Here is a 17643-nt window from a genome sequence, read left to right as displayed (position 1 = left end):
CAGGAGGGTAACAGAAAGCCAAGAGCCAGGCCCTGTCCACAGGACTTTGTACAGAGTCACAGGCATCTTGATTTGAGACCTCATTCAGCAAAGGACTAGGAATGCTTGTTAATAACTCTCTTGATGAGAGAGTCATCTTCTTCCCCAGTCACTGGGGAAGATAATTAGGATCCATAGAATCCATATTCCATTTATATTTGAGGTGCCCTTCAGCTTGGTATGGTGGCTCACGTTAAGGTCTGTGCCCTGGGAAAACATCTGAGATTTGTTCTGAAAGACTCAGATTCCCAAAAAGGACAAAATTACTTTTCTTTCAGCAGAACCTCTTGAGCTATACTTCACTAAGTGTTTTGCCAAGGTAATTTAAAGGCAGCAGTGTCTTCTCTGTGCTGTTAGACTGGACACAGCTGAATGCACTTTGCTTTTGGAATTCTCCTTAATCTGCCTCTTTTCAAGCCACTCAGAACAGAACTGCCCAGGACAACCCTATGCTCAGTTTTGGCAGCACTGACCTTTACAGAGTGGTGAATCCTTCTACACTTCTTGTTCCCATTCCATTCCCACTAACATGATCATTTTCCATTGCAGGTAAATCATCTCACCTCTGTGTCCTCAGAGCCACCTCTCACCTCACACACAGCAAACATTTTGCAGAAGAAAAATGGTGAGACAAAGTCTGGACCAAGCTTTGCCACCTGAGAGCCCAGCAGTCCATAGCAGACACAAGGAGCTCACCTGCTTCAGCTTTGTCCCCACCATGGAAGCGCTGCTGTCCAGCACAAACACGACGTTCTTTGGCAATGGAGGAAGATCTGTGGGGGCGAAGTAGTGCACAAAATACCCATTGAGGATCTGTGGAAGAGCAAGGGAGCCAGGAATCAAAGCCAGATCGTGGTGCAATATTCCACACACATCATTATAGGATATTTAGATATTTGGCTGCTTCCAGTGACTCTGTGTACACTGGAGGGTATCAATGCTGCTTGATTTCCTTCTTCTTTCTGGTCCCCTGTTTATCCAGGCTGGATGAGCCAGCTGGACCTCTCCATATCTCCTTCCATGACTGACATTGGGGTTTCCTTCCAAATGCAGCAAGGATATAACACGTGTGCCCACAAATCAGAACCACAACACACACTTGAGGGACTGGCCTTGTATCCAGATATGTACCGCCAGTATATTGAGAAACTGAAAAGCAGACACAAAAAAGAAGCTCAATGAAGTTGAAGTCCATCTTGTGGCTGCCAATTGACTGGTTTTATTTTGGATAGTTCTTACGAGATGGAGGAGTAGCCTTCACTTTGAAAGCATTTTCTAGGAATTTGGAGCAAGCAAGACAATTGAACCACCTCAGGTACAGCTAATAAAACAGAAAAGATTATTATGTGTACAGTACCTGAACATCCCCAACACTCAGCTCCCTGTTGACATCATATCTAATTATGAAATCTCCCAAAATTCCACTTCGGGCAATCCTGGTTTGCTCAACAACACTGGGATTGAATGTAACCTTAGCTAAGGTTTTGGTGTGCCCAATGACAGTAGAGGGAGGAGGAGACACATCACCTGTTGAGATAAAACCACAATATTACAGGTTTTTCCCATTGCCTTACAGATGTCAAAGCACAGCACAGGTGGTATTGCCATGGAGCCAGGTCAACCACCACAGGGACTTGCTGAGATTGAAGATTCAGCTCACCAGTGAGAAAAAGAGAACTTAATAACCCCTCTCCTCTAATTTTAAACTGAAACCCATCTTGCATTGCTATCAGGGTTAAAAACGTTTATACAAAAGTCCTGTGTTCAGTTCTGTTCAGCCAAACACACCGCCTCAGATATGTACATGCTGTTAATTGCAGCCAGCTCTAGACAGCCAGGATGCAGATCCTACACCTGAGATCCTGCCAGTGGATGCAAGCATGATTCATTTGACCTGTTTAAACATTTCTTCCTGGATTAGATGAATCACACTGTAGATTCTTCCTCATTGACTATAAAGAATTCTTGAGGTGGCATGTTCAGACGTACTGCAGGCATGTGAGGTGGGATTGATCTGAGTGACTGATCCCTTGATCTGACAAGTGTCTTATATATAATGTCTGCAGTTTGACAAGTCACCTTAGCTGCCTTTATGTTCAGCGAAAATTATCATTATAGTCACTGCAATTTCAGTCTAACTAATTCAGACAAACTCCAACACTGCCAGTGCAGTCACACAAACTGCATCCCTAAGACATAACTCATCCTAAACTCTGAAAATCCATCCTGAATCAATAAAGAGGGATGTGCCTGGCGGAGGGCACCTCAGAGAAAGACAATTACTTAGGTCTGAGTCACCCTGCAGGAAACTCTCCTTGTATTGTTATCTGTGCTCATTCTCTAAAACTTAAGAGATGTGGAAGCTCCCTGTTGCCTCCCTATGTAAAAAAAATCCCACCTTACCCTCTTTTGGTCTGCCAACCGTTCTTGCCCTTGGAACTCCATTGGGACCCTTACACGAGACTGAACAAAGGTCAGATTTGGCCCCTGAACTTCTCCAGATTTTGAGGGCTTTCCCCCTTTTCCTAACTCTTTGAAAACATGAAAATAGAGTCTCAACTGAAGTTGTTCATGGGTGCTTTAGCTCTCACAGTGATTATTCCAACACTCCTCTGAGGCACAGAAGTTCTATTATGTCTGCTCCTGGGCTGATTAGAATTGGTAGGAATCAGCTGCTTAATTATACTGTAAGGGGAAATATCAAATCTTTGCCAAAAATGCCCAAAAAATCTGTGGTATGACAGGGAAATCAGGGTTGGGAGAGTTTCAGTTCCAGTTCAGGTATACACAATGCAAATACCTACATCTCAGCTTAATTTCTAGGCTCACACTATGCAAGTGGAGATCAGGTCAAGAGCGTCAGAGATTAGGGTATGGTACATCTGGCCAGACAGACATCTGCTTTAGGATAATTTTAATTAACAATAAATTAACAATACTGATCCAAATGACAAGGTGAAGGCGGTCTGGGAAAGCTCCACTCCAGGGGTTCCTATAGCTCTGTTTATGTAATCAGCAGTGGCACTTCCCCTTTGCAAAGGGAAAGGCAATGTGACATCTGTGTGCAGCAATGAGCACAACCTCACATCCAGACCCCACCGTGATTTACAAAACCAGAAATATGTGATTATGTCCATTTAACAAGTAGGAAAATGGAGGCATGGAGTGGTTACCTAATTTACCTGACTTCCCACAGGTCAAAGTCTGTAGAAATGCCAGGATTGGGGTCCTTGTGTGTTTATAAAATGATTAGACAAATCTGTAACTCTTACTCTGAAGTGCTATGTACAATCTAGGCTCCTCTAGGCAAAAGAATGAGAGTAAGATTCATAAGTCAATAGCACTCTAGGATGTTACTCCCAGGATGATTTCGCTTTACTTTCACAGCTGTCCTATGATGGCATTTGAATAGACAAGGCACAAGACTGTTCTACTGAGATAGGGAGGGGTTTTATCATAGGCCCAACTTTTACACAAGTAAATTATAGTTAGAGCAGCTGGAATGTGAAAAAAAGTCCTCAGCAAAAGCCTTGTCCAAGGAGACTGCGTGACAGACACCACTCAATTTCAGTAAAATCAAGAACTGACTCTGCACCACAGCTTGTCATGCTGTGCCAGCTCCAGTCCATTCATCCTGATGGAAACAGAAGGGGAGGTCCCAGCCAATACACTGAAATCACATAAGGACACTAGTGTTGGATCTTAGAGGGGGATTATAAAATGATAACCCAGAGCTCTGACATTTTTTCTAAAATCCGTGTACAGTTCAGATTCCTCCTGGCAAAGGTAAGTTATAAATCAACATCACTATAAGATTTTACCTCAGTCTTGATCTGTTTTTATTTTTATAGCTGCCCTTTGATCTGATGAATCAACAGATGCAATATGTTTTTAATACATAATGCATCAGATTTGCTTGTATTTGCCTTCTTGATTTTTCCATCTGTCTTCTATTGCTTCCAGAAATCCCATTTAACTACCAGTGTGTGGGAAATGCCTAGAATACATAGAAATGGCTTTAAAGTTCATTTATATTTTCTGATCTGAGGGCTTCACGTTACTTCTCCTTAAATGCTGAAAGGAAAGCCTGCTGTGGGTTAGGCTCTCATCTCACACAGGGGTCAGTGAGAATCTGTCCCATGCTGGAAACAGAAGCTCCCTCCTTATTCCTCCTGCACGTCCATGTCCGTGGCCTTTAGGCAGCACTTCCATGTTTCTCTGCCATAAACACAGTGATGGGTGAGGACAAGATCCTGCACCACAACAGCATGAGCTCCAGTCTTAACATTTCCATGGACCGCTGGAAATCAGCTGATTTAGGTAGCAACTCCATGCCTTATTTCCCCGCCTGGTAAATGAGCATAATCACACGTCATCTGTTTTTTAAAGCAATGTGGAATCTAGGTGATGTGGATCACACTGCCTCCCTCTGTTGCTTCTCTAAACACTCTCCGGAGGTGATAAGTGTCATCCCCTGTAACACAAACAGTACTCTAGGGATCTCTGGAGAGGAGGTTTCCAAGGCTGTCTCACACAGCCATTGTAAATAAGAATTGCTGAGGAATCTCTCCCACCCTCTTCATAGCCACTCATCTCCATCTCTGGGACAGAAGTTAAAAACCAAAAAATGGTCTGAGAGAAAAGGTCCAAAAAGCCTTATTCTTTTTCTAGAATAACAAAAATCAGATCTGGAAGGTAATTTATCTAATTCATCCCATGTTCCCAGACCAAATCCCTTCCTACTTAGATTTTGATACAATCAGGAAACACTCCAGACCTCCAGGAATGGAAACTCGGTGCCTGCACTTGCCAGTCCTTTCCACAGCTTCACTTTTTTCACTGTTAGATGTTTTCAATGTCTAATTTACATTTTAACTTGTGGATTATAATCCCATGGCTTCTTGTTCTTTCAGCTATAGACACAGAAGGCACAGGATCCTTTTCCTCCTTGCAGCAGCCTTTTATATTCTTAAACACAGTTCCTATGCCTTCCCCCAGGTTTCTTTTTTAAGCAGCATTTGATATCTGGATCACAATTATTCTCCTCTGTTTATTGGCCTTGTTCTTTTTAAACAAGTGACAGAGAAAGAAAAATCTATGAGATGTTTCAGAGTCCAGAGCATGGATGAGCTCCAAATGCTTGGGCTGGTTTGTGCTCACACTGAGAGAGTTAGTAGAGCCTTCAGACAATCTTTCCACTAAATTCAGCTGAAGAAGTAAACAGAACAGGAAAAAGCATTTTCCATACGAAATTATCATCCTCACAGAGGAACGGTTAAACCTAAATTATTTTGGAGTCTGGCAGAGTCAGAATTAGAGCTCAAATGCAGAGTTCATCCACCACTAACATGTGGAAACTTCCAGACAGCTGTTATAAGAAATAAAAAGCTTTCCGAGACCTTTGACTTCAGAACGAAACAGTCATCCTCAAGCAGCCTAGTGCCTCCTGCTCAAGCCCATGGCTAGTTCTCACACAGCTACACTGGAGGAACAGGATGAGGACAGCATCCAGGACATCATTCAGAAAGTGGCTCTGTTCTGAGGTCACCAGAGGATGTCAGGATCATTGGCCTCAATGCCTCCTGTTTTGGGGTTTGCATGCGACAGAGGACAGTGCCTGCACATGTCAAAAGATTGTTTTCCAAAACTCACTTGCCTAATACCTTCCTTTGGGAAAAATACAACTCCCAGATGGAGCCATGTGCACAGGAGTTATTGTCAAAGGAAATATCCTGGAAAGACCTGTCATCACATTGTCTCTGCTCCATACTCAGAGAGGATGCATGCAGAACTCTCTAAGAGCCAGGAGAAGAACGTATCCACAAGACACTGGAAGAGACACTGGGATGCTGGTGGCTCAGACATTCAGGGGAAGCTGCCGAGGTGCAAAGCACCCACCTAGGGGTGAGCACAGCCCAGCTCAGGCTGCAGCTGGTGTTGGACCAGATAAGGAAAGAAGCAAACCCTGGGAGGAGGGAACTTGGTCTCTTTGTCCTTTTCAAGTGAACTCAGCTGTGATAACTCCCCTGCCCAGGCAGTGCCAGGACATCCACACAGAGCCTGAAGGTGTTCACTCTGCTAATGGGCCATAATAGGCCGTAATTGACTCAACAACGCTAATTTAATAGGCAGCTGTATCTTCTTAGAAGTTGTCAAAGACTCCCAAAGTGTCCCATGACCCACAACACTCCAACAACCATTTCAAACTCCTTGCCACGGGGGAGGTACCTGGGCATTCCCACCTGAACCTGAGTGAATATAAACGAAATAGATTTCTCTACGTCTTCTCTCACCATTTGATGGATCTGGCCTGTGACCATCAGACACTGAAATTACAACAACCAAGTCTTGTCACAAGTCTTTCAGGTGGTGAGATCTTTCTACTCTTATACATTCTCTTAAGTGATATTTTTATGGTTTTATTTTGTCATATTACTAGAGATAATAAGAACCAAAACATATCTGTTTTCCTGTGCAATCAAGTTGTTCTAAAATAAACCCTACATGTGTATTAACAAACACTGATCATTCATTGTCATTTCACTCTAATCTGCCCCAAAGGATCTATTAACAAGTACCTGGGTTGCCCTTGTTTGCTGAGGCTTGATAGCATGGAATGTTTTTCATTCCATACTCTCAAGCAATTTATTAATACTTATAAAAATCTCATATTTTATCATTAACTGTGAGACACTATAGACATCTTCTTAAACACAGGAAATGGAGGAAAAGGATTTTCATGACATATTCAAACTCAAACTGGTCAGGCAGTACCATTTTCCAATGTTCAGGCCTCTGTTTCGAATGTCATAATTTTTTAAGTCACAACCCCTAAATTGGGTACCACAGGTAACACAGTATTGCAGCACCTGGTCTGGTATGCTTCGCTTCCATGCTCTCCCAGCCAAATGGTACTGAAGAATTTTAAGCCATGAGAATCTAAGAGAGACACTTTTTCCTGGTTTACTCCCAGTTTACAGACTGTCTGCCAAGCAGCCCCTCTTTAAATGTGAGATTCACAATTCACCTGTCTCACTTAAAAACCCACAGCCTCCCCTGGAGGTCTCACTGGATGTGCAGATCCCGCACTCTTGGGTCTTCGGGTGTCATATGAGCAGGAAGGCTTCTCAGGGAGGAGCTAATGGCTCTGATGGCTTGTTTTTGGATACAGCTTGAGAGATGACAGCTGGAATATAGCGGACAACCACATGGGATGATTCCAGACAGAAAAGGTCTGTAACTGAATTCTGAACACAGATAAAGCACAGGGAATCTGAGCTTCAGTTGCATTACCCATCCTGCAATGGGACCCCTATTTTATATACATTTTACTGGCTAGGGAGGATTATGGAATCCTACAGCCCAGGCCCATTTTTATATGAACTCTTTGAAATCTGAAGCATGATGCCAAGAACGTCAGTGCTCCCAGATTGCCATTTGGATAGTGAGTTTCATGAGTTTTCCCTGTATGTCATTTACATGTAGGAATTTCCATACTGCCCTGGACCAACAGTGTGTCTGCTCTGCTTAGTCTGTCTCTAGCCTTGATCAATGCCAGAAGTCTTGCAGGAAACCATAGGCTAACAATGCACTGTGATACTCCCTGATAGGTAAAAAAGGCTTCCTGCCTCTCCTGATGAGGAGCAGAGCACATTTATCTCACGGCACGTGGATGTACGACACAGAGGCTAATGAGGCTTGACCTGAAGATAGTCCAAGTCACTGAGAGCCTTGATCTCACTGTGATTTGGATGAAATCAGTAGGATCCCACTGAGCAATCAGTTTAATTCCAGTTCATGTGCTTTAGGATCTTTCTGTGGCAGACATGAACAGCTCCACTGATTTTGCCGGCACTGTATTGCTTGGAGTGACTGAGGGTCAAGTCCCAAAGGACTCTATGTCCTCCTTCCATCCTTCTTTTTTGGAGTTTTTTGACAACATGCTGCAATCACAGTGTCCCGAGCCCCTCACTGTTGGTTTACACCAGAAAAAATTACCTTTACACTGTCTGAACAGCAAGCGAGGACAGTTGGAGGTAAGAGCAGATGCTCAGATAGCACTTAGTACTTTGGCAAAACATGGATTTTCCTCTTGGAATTTCCCATGTTCTGAAGTGCAGGATTTCCTATCTGCCTTGGCATGGATGGATGGAAAAAACAATTCACTTAAAATAAACAGTTCCCAGGAGATGTGGAAGCCAGGGAAGAGCCTGCTCCAGAGCTGAGCACAAGGCCTGAAGGCCCAGTTCAAAGCTCTTAAAGACAATAGCAAAAAATAAAGGCCTGTTACTGAGATGAATGGGATCAGCCCTGTATTCATGAAGCTTCAAAGTGCTCACAGGCTTGTGCACAGATACCACACAGACACAGTCATCCAGAGAAAACAGATCCAACACTGCCAGGCCACTTCTTGAGGAGTGATCAAGGCCCCACAAGAGAACCACAAGTCATAAAATCACTCCTTACCTTCAGCTTTCCCATTGCCTTTCTGCTTGCTGTTTCGAAGGGGAGGCACCTCCAGGGACACTATTCCTGAGTTCTCCAGGATGTTCACCTCCACTCGTAGCCTCCCCACCAGCTGCTGGGGCCGGATGCTGACGGTGTATTCGTACTTCCCCAGTCGCCTTTGCAGAAGTTCTTCATAGTGCAGCATGAACCTGGCCTGCATCTTGCGAGGAATGAAGACAGAGGCCTTGAAGGTCTCATAGCCATTCTCCCTGGAAGGGAAATCCAAAGATGCTTTCACACTCCATACACATCACACATCACCTCCTTCACCTCCCACTGATGGTTTTGCCTACCCTGTTCCCTATAAATAATCAAGTGAACCTTCCCATCAATTCTTGTTGAACCCCTTTTGCATTTACCATTGAACTTTGTTGATTTACTACTTTATATAAATAAAGTATATTGTTGCTCCCCTCTTGAGTGAAGTGGATGACTCTGTCCATGACAGGATCTTAAATTTCCTTTCTATTATTCAGGAAGTAACAAGAATTCTTTCCCCTAGTAGTATATCCTGGAGCATCTTGGAATTTAACAAGTTGTGTGGCAGGGTTAGAAAAGGCCACACGCAATTTTACATGGCTTGAAGTATAGGAATGACACCAGACAGTGCAGATAACACTCAGTTTAGCTGCTCCTGCCTGTAAATCCATGGATGGGCATGCCAAGGCAGCCAAGATAAAGGTGGAAGGAAAGTGCATCCCTTCCCAGAACACAGCCAAATGCACAACACTCACCTTCCCTCTGTGGGGCTCGGAGGTTTCTTGTGCCTTTCTTTGGCATTGCTGCTATTTTTCTTTTCTTTCCCTGTGACCTCTCCATAGTAAGTCTTGTTGCCAATGCTCCTGGAGAGATCAGAGATGTCAGCATGGTCACTCTGCACCCAAGTACAGTGACAGATGTACATTTGCTGCAGGTGAGTTCACAGACGGTGATGTGAGAAGAATCTCAGAGTGCTGCTGGTGTCACTCTCCTGAGTCCACCCAAGTGTCTGGGACAGAAGCCAACTCAGAAGTTCCCTGGCTGGACATACCAGCCCAGTACAAAGGCAAAAGTCTGTTATTCCTCCTATTCACTCTAAATGGAAGTATTTGTATTTCTTAAAGACTGGGCCCCCTATCCCCTTTGGTCAAGTCTGAAGCTGTGGCCCCAATATCTGCCTGTAGAGAGGATCTGAGCATGATCAAACCAAATATGTTTCAGACCAAAAGTTTATTAGTCATTTCACTATGAGGTGTCTCTCTATTTGGTTTATCATTCACACCTCCAGCAGCCACTGAACCTATCTGCTGGTTGGAGTTGACTTCTGTTCCACTGGCAACATGGAGAACATGGAAGAACAAGAAGATTCTTAGGCATTACAGTCAGTCAGGCGAGATAAATACATGTGCTAGTTTTGCTGAAACTTTCTCTGGAAAGGTTTTTGAGGTCTTGAAGAGAGTTTTCTCATTCAAATCAGAGAAAGGAGGACAAGGAAGTGGTTAAAATACACTCAGATGGAAAACAGAATAGTTTCCCTCCCTGTTTACATTGAGGATTTGAGTTTAGTATCCTGGCATCCACAGACTTGCTCTGTGCATTACTTACTTACATGGTAAAGTTGGAGATGAAAGCTGCAGCTGGGATCTGCATCTCAAACACCGCTTCCCGTGCCTCAGAGCCGCTGTTCACCATGGTGCAGGACACGGTGGTGAAAGCGTAGCGGGAAATGATCGTGGATCTCACGTGGAACTCAGACATCCGAGGCCTGGTTTCCTGTAGGAATCAAAAGGTCACCTCTAAACAGACAGCTGGGTAACTCACCCCTTCAGCGTTTCAATGGATTTAATATTTAATATGTACTAGCAAACTCCCACCTGATGAGTATTAGACCTCCTGACAACAACAGGCAAGTGGGCTTGTCCTCAAAATTAGAGGTGAGCTGCGAACAGTAAATCAGGAATGCGGTACTGCCTTTGTTCATGCACAGAGGCCACAGACATTCACCAGAGCTTGGGAAGGGTCTGAGAGCTCTGCTTATGCCAACGTTTAAGTTGTGAAACACCCTGACAAAATCCATCTGTGTCCTAAACTGAAGCCTTCAACTCTGACTGTGTGAGAGGATCAGGATTATTCCCTTGTGGCCGGGGAAGAGAAGCCCAAAATATGTCCCCATGGGGTCCAGAACTGTGTCACAGACCCTGCCCTGTGCACTGTGCACAAGAGCAGATGGAAAACTTCTTGAAAGACTGACATCACCATGTATGAAGCAGCACCTTCAAATTCATCCAGTCAGATCCATAAGTTATGTAAACAGAGAAACTGCTGTCAATGGAGTCAACTGAGTCCTCCTCTGCTGAGAATCCATCCTGGAAGTCTGCACCAATGGATGAAGAGACTTAATAAAAAACACTGACACTGTGACATCTCAAGCAAAATATTTTAAGCTTTTTAGCCCAAACTGGACTCCTTCCAGCAGAGAAGCAGCAGAGACAGCAGTGAATGACACATGATGTAGCAATGGAAGCTGAAAGCCAATTTCTGCTTCTTGGGAATGAGTTTTCGTGCACAAGTCCTGAGCTGGAGCATTTCTCCAGACTAATGTGTTTTCTGACAGCAACATCTCCATGGAGCTCAAATGTTTTCTTCCTGGAATATGTCAGTGTACTTAACTGTAAGCAGCCCTTGAACAAAAAATCTGTACATCAGCTTACACAATCAAAGACCAAACCTTCAAAACCAGAAGGGAGATAAAGGGTAAAATACACTGTAAATACAGAGCAATCTCACTGAGCCAAATACAGTGAGGCTCTTCCTATTGAGGTTGATAAAAACTCACAGTCACGTAAGAGTTGTGAGGACAAAAAAAGGCTCTTCAGCTGCATGTCCAGGCTTTCTTTCAGAACAAAAATAATTTTGGCAAATGGCTTAAGAAAGGGAGCAAGTGTTTGTCTCAGTATGAAACAAGAATATTTCTGCAGTAGCTGATGGCATCAGAAGTAACTGAGCATCCAACTAACCAAGCTGCTGGGTTAGTGAATTCCAGGCAAGTGGAAGAATGAAGATCCACTGGAAACACAGATTTACTAACAGACTTGGCATAAAGCCCTGCCTGCCTACAATTTCAAGGCTTGGAAAGACTGATAATGTGTCTCAGATTAACCTAATCATGATAGATATCTATTTATGTGTCCTGTGTCCAGGACGCTGCTCAGCTCACATGGAGCACAATGGCAAGAGATTAGAACTTCCAGGGTAGGATTCACCTCATTGATTTTAGGCAGATCAGTGCAATGGATCTGTGGATCTAGACTAGAACACCCCTGTACAGATCTAATGCCCCGCCCTTAGACCACTGCTTAATTAACTGCTTTTAATTAGAACTAGATCCTGCTGTTCTGATACATAAGCATGGCTTTCCAGTCTCGTTATCCTGAAGGTGGAAAGGATGGGTAGTTTTGATTGAAAGTAGGGTTGTAGGAATGTTTTCAGTTATAATGAGCTGATGGTTCATTCAGTCTTCCATGCCACTAATTGCCTGTGGCATAGCAAGGTACACAGATTATTTAATAACAGAAGTTACAGAAAGAATCAGAAACTACAGCAAATTCTCTGGCTTCAGACCTTCTGCATTCACCCCATGTGCTGCAGTTCATCATAAACTGTGGGTTTATGTGCAGCTGAGAGATCTTCAGCAAAAGAAGATCAAGCCCTTTGCCTTTTACTTTAGATACAAGTGGCTCTGCAGTGACCTGTCTGACACTGTGAATGCACTGGTAGATTCACAGGAACTCAGAAAGTCTTTCGAACGTGACAGAGAACACAAACTTGCCCTTGTTATGACAACAACGTGAGAATGGGGGTGTTAGGTGAGAAAAAAGCAGTTCTAACCCTGGTAGGCACCCTGTAGCCTGTCCCTGTCAGAGACCAACAGCACATGCTTAGAGAAGAGTGTCAAATCAGTCCAACCCAGAAATATTCTCTCCGTTTTCAGTAATTTGTGGCTGAAGGAAATCCCAAGTCAAGGGTGTATTTTGGTGGTATATTTGTATTCTGTGGATTTTTCTTCTATTATTTTACACAGCTGCTTTTTGAATCCATGTAAATTTTAGCATCTGCAACATCTTGTAGCAAGGAGTTCCGCAGCTTAATGATATTTTATATGAAAAAACACATCACTTAGGGTGTTTTTTGCTAAATCCACTCTTTGCTGGCTTCAGCTGACCGCTGTTACAGAATCACAGAATGGTTTGGGTTGGAAGGGACCTTAAAGATCATCCAGTTCCAACCTCCCAACAATGGCAGGGACACCTTCCACTAGACCAGGTTGCTCCAAGGCCTGTCCAACCTGGCCTTGGACACTTCCAGGGATGGGGCAAATATCTTGATCCCACTGAGCAAGCTCCAGTTCTGATATCATTAAAATCTGCGGAATGGCAAAAAAACACAACAAAAAAAGACATTCAACACCCCTCTGTCTTCCTGGTGGATGTGAGTTTGTGTTGGAGAAATCAAACACTGAATAAGGGCATCACATACAGCTGAGGATGAATGAATTGGTTCATCTTCCTAACCCTGGAAGGGATCTGCTATTCCCTGTATATAGAAGATATAAATGGTGTGGGCAAAGGCTGTTTTTCCAAAGAGGTTGCTCAGTCAGGCTGGGTGGGCAGCCTGAGTTCCAGCCTGTGATTCCTGTGCTGCATTCCCTGGAGCTCTTGCACAATCCATCAGTGCCTGGTGCTCTGACTTACAGCTGCACAAACGCCTGTTAGTTTTCTGCACTTTTTATTAAGGCCTTCAGAAGATGAGAGGCAGCTCAAAGGAAAAAAAAAAAGCAAAACAAACCATTTGTTTAATGTTATTATCACTGTGATTTATCATCCCTATTAAAAATTAAGTGAGGGAATGCCAAGGCAGCAGATTAGCACACTGCTATGAGGCAGGTTGGCTGGATGCTTTGTGGAGGTGTCCTGGTTATGATGATAAACTGGCAGCTGAAATTTTCTTGCCAAACAAATTATTTTATGCTTGTTTACATGAAATATTTGGAAAGACAGAAAAAGAGCTGAATATAAATGAAATCCATTCCGTATTTTTGCCTTTATCAGTTGCTTTCATCAAAACAAATTGACTGTCTCTCAGATTAGAAGTAATAAACTGGTAATAAGCCTGAGAGTTTCTCTCTAGGCTGCTGATTCCAATCTGTCAAAGATGAAGGAACCAGAAACTGTTAAGGTGATGGCTGCTCAGTGTGTGAAATGAGTTCTACCAGTTCTCTACTGGGAAGTCCCCAGAAAAGCCAGGAAAAATAACTGGCCATGAACAGCAATTCCACTGGCTGCCTCTCTACATCTAAATCTTGGACTTCCGTGCTGAAAGAAGGATATTGCTTCCTTGTTTTCTTCCTTTCTTCAGTAGATTTTGTCAGAGAACAACAGATCTTCAAATTTCAAAGCAAAATCTCCCTTTCTCTTCAAATTCAATGAGATTTCATCAGGCTAATGTTCACTGAGTGGTTAAGGTTTGCAACATTAAGAGTTCCTGTTCCAAATCTGGGCTTGAGAAGATGGGTTGGGAAGTATTAGAAGAACCTGCACCTGTTGCATTGATCAAAATGAAGATTTTTTGTTGTTGTTGTTACCCAGAATCTCATTTTACCATCACATAGTTAGTTCATTCCTGGGCACAGGGATTCACACACACACACACACACACACATACATGCAGGGAAAGTGCAGTTCCTGTGAGGTAAAATAAAGGCAGGGTGTGATACATACCAGCCTCTGCAGGAACTTGGCCTGTCTTGGGACACGGCGAGCAACCTGCAAAGAGTTAAGGGAGTTAGTGGAGCCTACTCATCTTACAGCAGACGTGTCACTTGTTTAATCCCAGACACAGGGCTGTGTGACTGATCACCCATGGCCAGGTTCAAATGCTCCTCTGGTTAAAATAGACCCGAGTCTCTTCTACATTAACAGACCCACTGATCAAAGCTCAGCACTGCAGTGTGGCTGTCTCAGGCAAGGAGGTGCTGGGTGTATTGCAAATGGTGCTTGGCAAGGGACCCTCTATATGATGGCAGGAAGCTCAGCCTTTAGCCCCCCGGCCCTGGATGCTAAAATCATCCCTGGAAATATTGAAGGCCAGGCTGGATGAAGTTTGGAGCAACCTGGACTAGTGGAAGATGTCCCTGCCCATGGCAAGGGTTCAGAACTGGATGATCTTTAAGGTTCCCTCCAAATCAAATCATTCTATGCTTCTATAATTAATTTAAATTGAAGTTACAGCTTCAGCTGGATAAATATTAGTTCAAGAACAGATCTGTTGCCTAAATACTCTCCACAGGTACTGTGTATTTATTGTTCAGAGACAGAAAAGCACTAGTCATGTGCAAAGAGGGAATAAAAATATTTAAGTTCAGCCACAGACCTTATTATGAAGCAAAGTGCTTCACCTATGACAGTGCAATAGCCCACTGTATCACCCTTCTCATCAACTCCTCTGACGACTTCTCACATGGTGTGAGACTCAGCTCAACAACTTCTCCAAATCAAGTCCCTCCCCAAAGCAAGTCTTTTGTCAGTGAGGGAAGCCAAATGCCATCTTAAAATGTCAGTGGAACCCCAGAGAGCAGAAGAATACAACAATATTTTTTTACCTGAATTGCCCTTTCTGTTGATTTTCACTGAAATAGCAGCAGCCCTTGCCAAAGAGATGATTTTATGTCTGTTTATATCATGCATTGAAAAACTCAGGAATGCTCAATGGGGAAATTAAAGTTTCATCCATGAGAATCTTTGCTATTTCCTTCTGCATTATTTTAGCCAGCATCTCATAAAATTAGAACCAAGGGAAAACAGGTCCCTTAGGAAATTCTCAATGGAGAGGAGAGGAATTGTTTGCATCTTAAGTTTTGGAAGAAACTTTCTGTCTGGGTCTGTTATCTCAGACAAATAAAGCCCCTCAGGAGCCTGCTGTGAGGGGCTCCAGAGTCTGCATCACTGCAGGGCCTTCAGGACAAGACAGATAAATGTCTGTGAAGTTGGTCCTGCTTGGAGCAGAGGCAGGGATGAGAGATCAATACCCCTCAGTATTTTTGTACTGAAGGTTTGCCTTTTGGAACAAATCCACCTGTTGTTCTGTATGGAATGGTCACAGAGGTTTTTAAAGACGGATCAGTGAAACTGGAAACTTGGTTCCTGGCTTTATCTTTCCCCACCACAAACCCATTTTGTTTGCTTGCTTAATTGCATAAGAAGGCTCTGTGTGACTTGGCTCCCTGAAGGACCATCTTCTAAAGTCTTGGGGATACCCAGTGTACATCAGTGAGGAGCTAAGAATCACCAGATAGCAGTATCCTGTTTTCTAGGACTACTGCCAAAGCACTGCTGCAGGGTTTGTGATCAGTCCCTTGGACTGTTCTAATCAGGCAGCTTCATTGGCATCATCTAACGGAACCATTTCCAAATTACCATCAGCCTTTAGCTTTAAAGCCTTCCAACACACTCATTAAAGCCAGATAATTGCTAGTCGTGACCCCATAACTTATTGCCATCTGTTAGTCCTAGCATGGTGTGTGGGATATAAGCTGTGCTGTGGATTTGTTTCTAATGCAGTGTCTCGATGTAGGGGAGCACCTGCCTGTTCTCAGCCTGGCTCAGGTGTTCAGTGAGGACAGACAGATGTCCTCTTCTAGAGCTGGCTGTCCCAGGGCACCAGGTCACCACACCTATTTACACATCATTGCTTTTCTGGTGGAAGCAGCCGCTGCCACTGACCTGCCAGCAACACAGCTCCTGTGAAAACACCCTCATTTGCCTCAAGCGACATCAGCCAGGTTATTTCAGCACTGTGACCCAGTTCTCTGAGCTTTGCAACTGATTTTCCCCCTAAAGCAGGTGAGTGATCCCAGATACCACTGGCAGTGGTGGAGATATTCTCTCCCACTTAGACAGGTGGGTTTGTACAACAGTGTTGGGTTTTGGCTGAATTCCACAGAAAGGAATATGCATTCATGGTAAACAGGGTTGACAACAAAGTTGTTTCCTGAGAGGGGAAAGATATGGATGCCTCTGGAGAGATTCTTCCTATTCTAGGTGCAATGGGTACAGATACACGTGAAGTGTCTCATTCTTTCCACCCTACTGCATGGCAGAAGATGACAAATACAGTCAAATACTGACATTTTAGACACACTGGATTATCCCACCTGACCTCCAGCAAGGCACAGGTATTCCATAGTTCCTGTGCTGTATCTGTCAGGCCCACATGGGTGTCTCAGATACCATAGAGCCTCTCAGATACCATAGAGCCTCTCAGATCTGATGAAATTTGGATAAATGACTGATGGCCTAAGTGACCCAAAGTCACATATGGTATCTGTTATGGACCTGAGAGATGTGAACACAGACCTGAAGCTCAGGCTTTTATAGAATCAGAGTGGTTTGGATTGGAAGGAACCTTAAAGATCATCTAGTTCCAAACCCTCTGCCATGGGCAGGGACACTTCCCACTTTAAATGGATCACAGCCTCCCAAGCCACCAGCGAAACTCTTGCAAAAAGTTCATTGCTCTTTCAAACCCATTTCCTCAGAAAATCTAAGCCACACAATAACACAACATAACAGCCCCCACTTGTAGAATATATTTTTTCTTTCACTGTCAAGAAGCGCTTTAGAAGCTGAAATTCGTGTGGTTTGTTTCATCCAGCACGAGTTAAAAAATCAACTACAGTAAGACCATAGGCAGAAAAAACTTTCCCCGGAGCTTGAAATACTCGGAATTACTCAGACTGGAGTGTGGCCAGGGCACTGCGTTAACTCCCTTGTCCCTGTGAAATGCCTCGTTAGCACAGCCGTGGGGATGGATGTCAGACCGAACCCGTCCCGGGGCAGCAGCACCGCCACGGGAGGGTCATCTCCTGGCTTAGCACCTCCAGCACAACTCCGTGCTGGTCGTAGCACCTCCCACGGAGCTGAGCTGCAGGGACAGGTGGAATAAACGCATTTTTATCAGACTGCCCCGCATGTCAACACTGCTGGTGGAGAGGGGATAAGCCAGCCGCGTCCACCTGCTGCTCCCGAACCACCACCGGCTTGAAACCTACCTGCTCCCCGC

The 17643-nt window shown here is 44.0% G+C and overlaps 1 protein-coding gene across 1 annotated transcript in view; it reads right to left on the bottom strand.

Annotated features, from left to right (window-relative positions):
- The window catches only part of ITIH5 (inter-alpha-trypsin inhibitor heavy chain family member 5), a 40749-nt gene extending 24393 nt beyond the window's left edge, over nucleotides 1-16356 (bottom strand). Inside the window, exons 1-7 of the mRNA XM_017740354.1 lie at nucleotides 16305-16356; nucleotides 14304-14377; nucleotides 10136-10299; nucleotides 9282-9389; nucleotides 8506-8756; nucleotides 1397-1566; nucleotides 736-852 (exon numbers count right to left, since the gene is read on the bottom strand). Of these exons, the coding sequence (XP_017595843.1) occupies nucleotides 736-852; nucleotides 1397-1566; nucleotides 8506-8756; nucleotides 9282-9389; nucleotides 10136-10299; nucleotides 14304-14377; nucleotides 16305-16356 (936 nt within the window). The remainder of the gene's footprint in view (nucleotides 1-735; nucleotides 853-1396; nucleotides 1567-8505; nucleotides 8757-9281; nucleotides 9390-10135; nucleotides 10300-14303; nucleotides 14378-16304) is intronic.
- Nucleotides 16357-17643: the final 1287 nt, after the last annotated feature.

This window comes from Corvus brachyrhynchos, unplaced genomic scaffold, assembly GCF_000691975.1.
Source record: "Corvus brachyrhynchos isolate BGI_N302 unplaced genomic scaffold, ASM69197v1 scaffold307, whole genome shotgun sequence".
Lineage (NCBI taxonomy): Eukaryota > Metazoa > Chordata > Aves > Passeriformes > Corvidae > Corvus > Corvus brachyrhynchos.
This window is presented reverse-complemented; position numbering and strand designations above follow the sequence as displayed.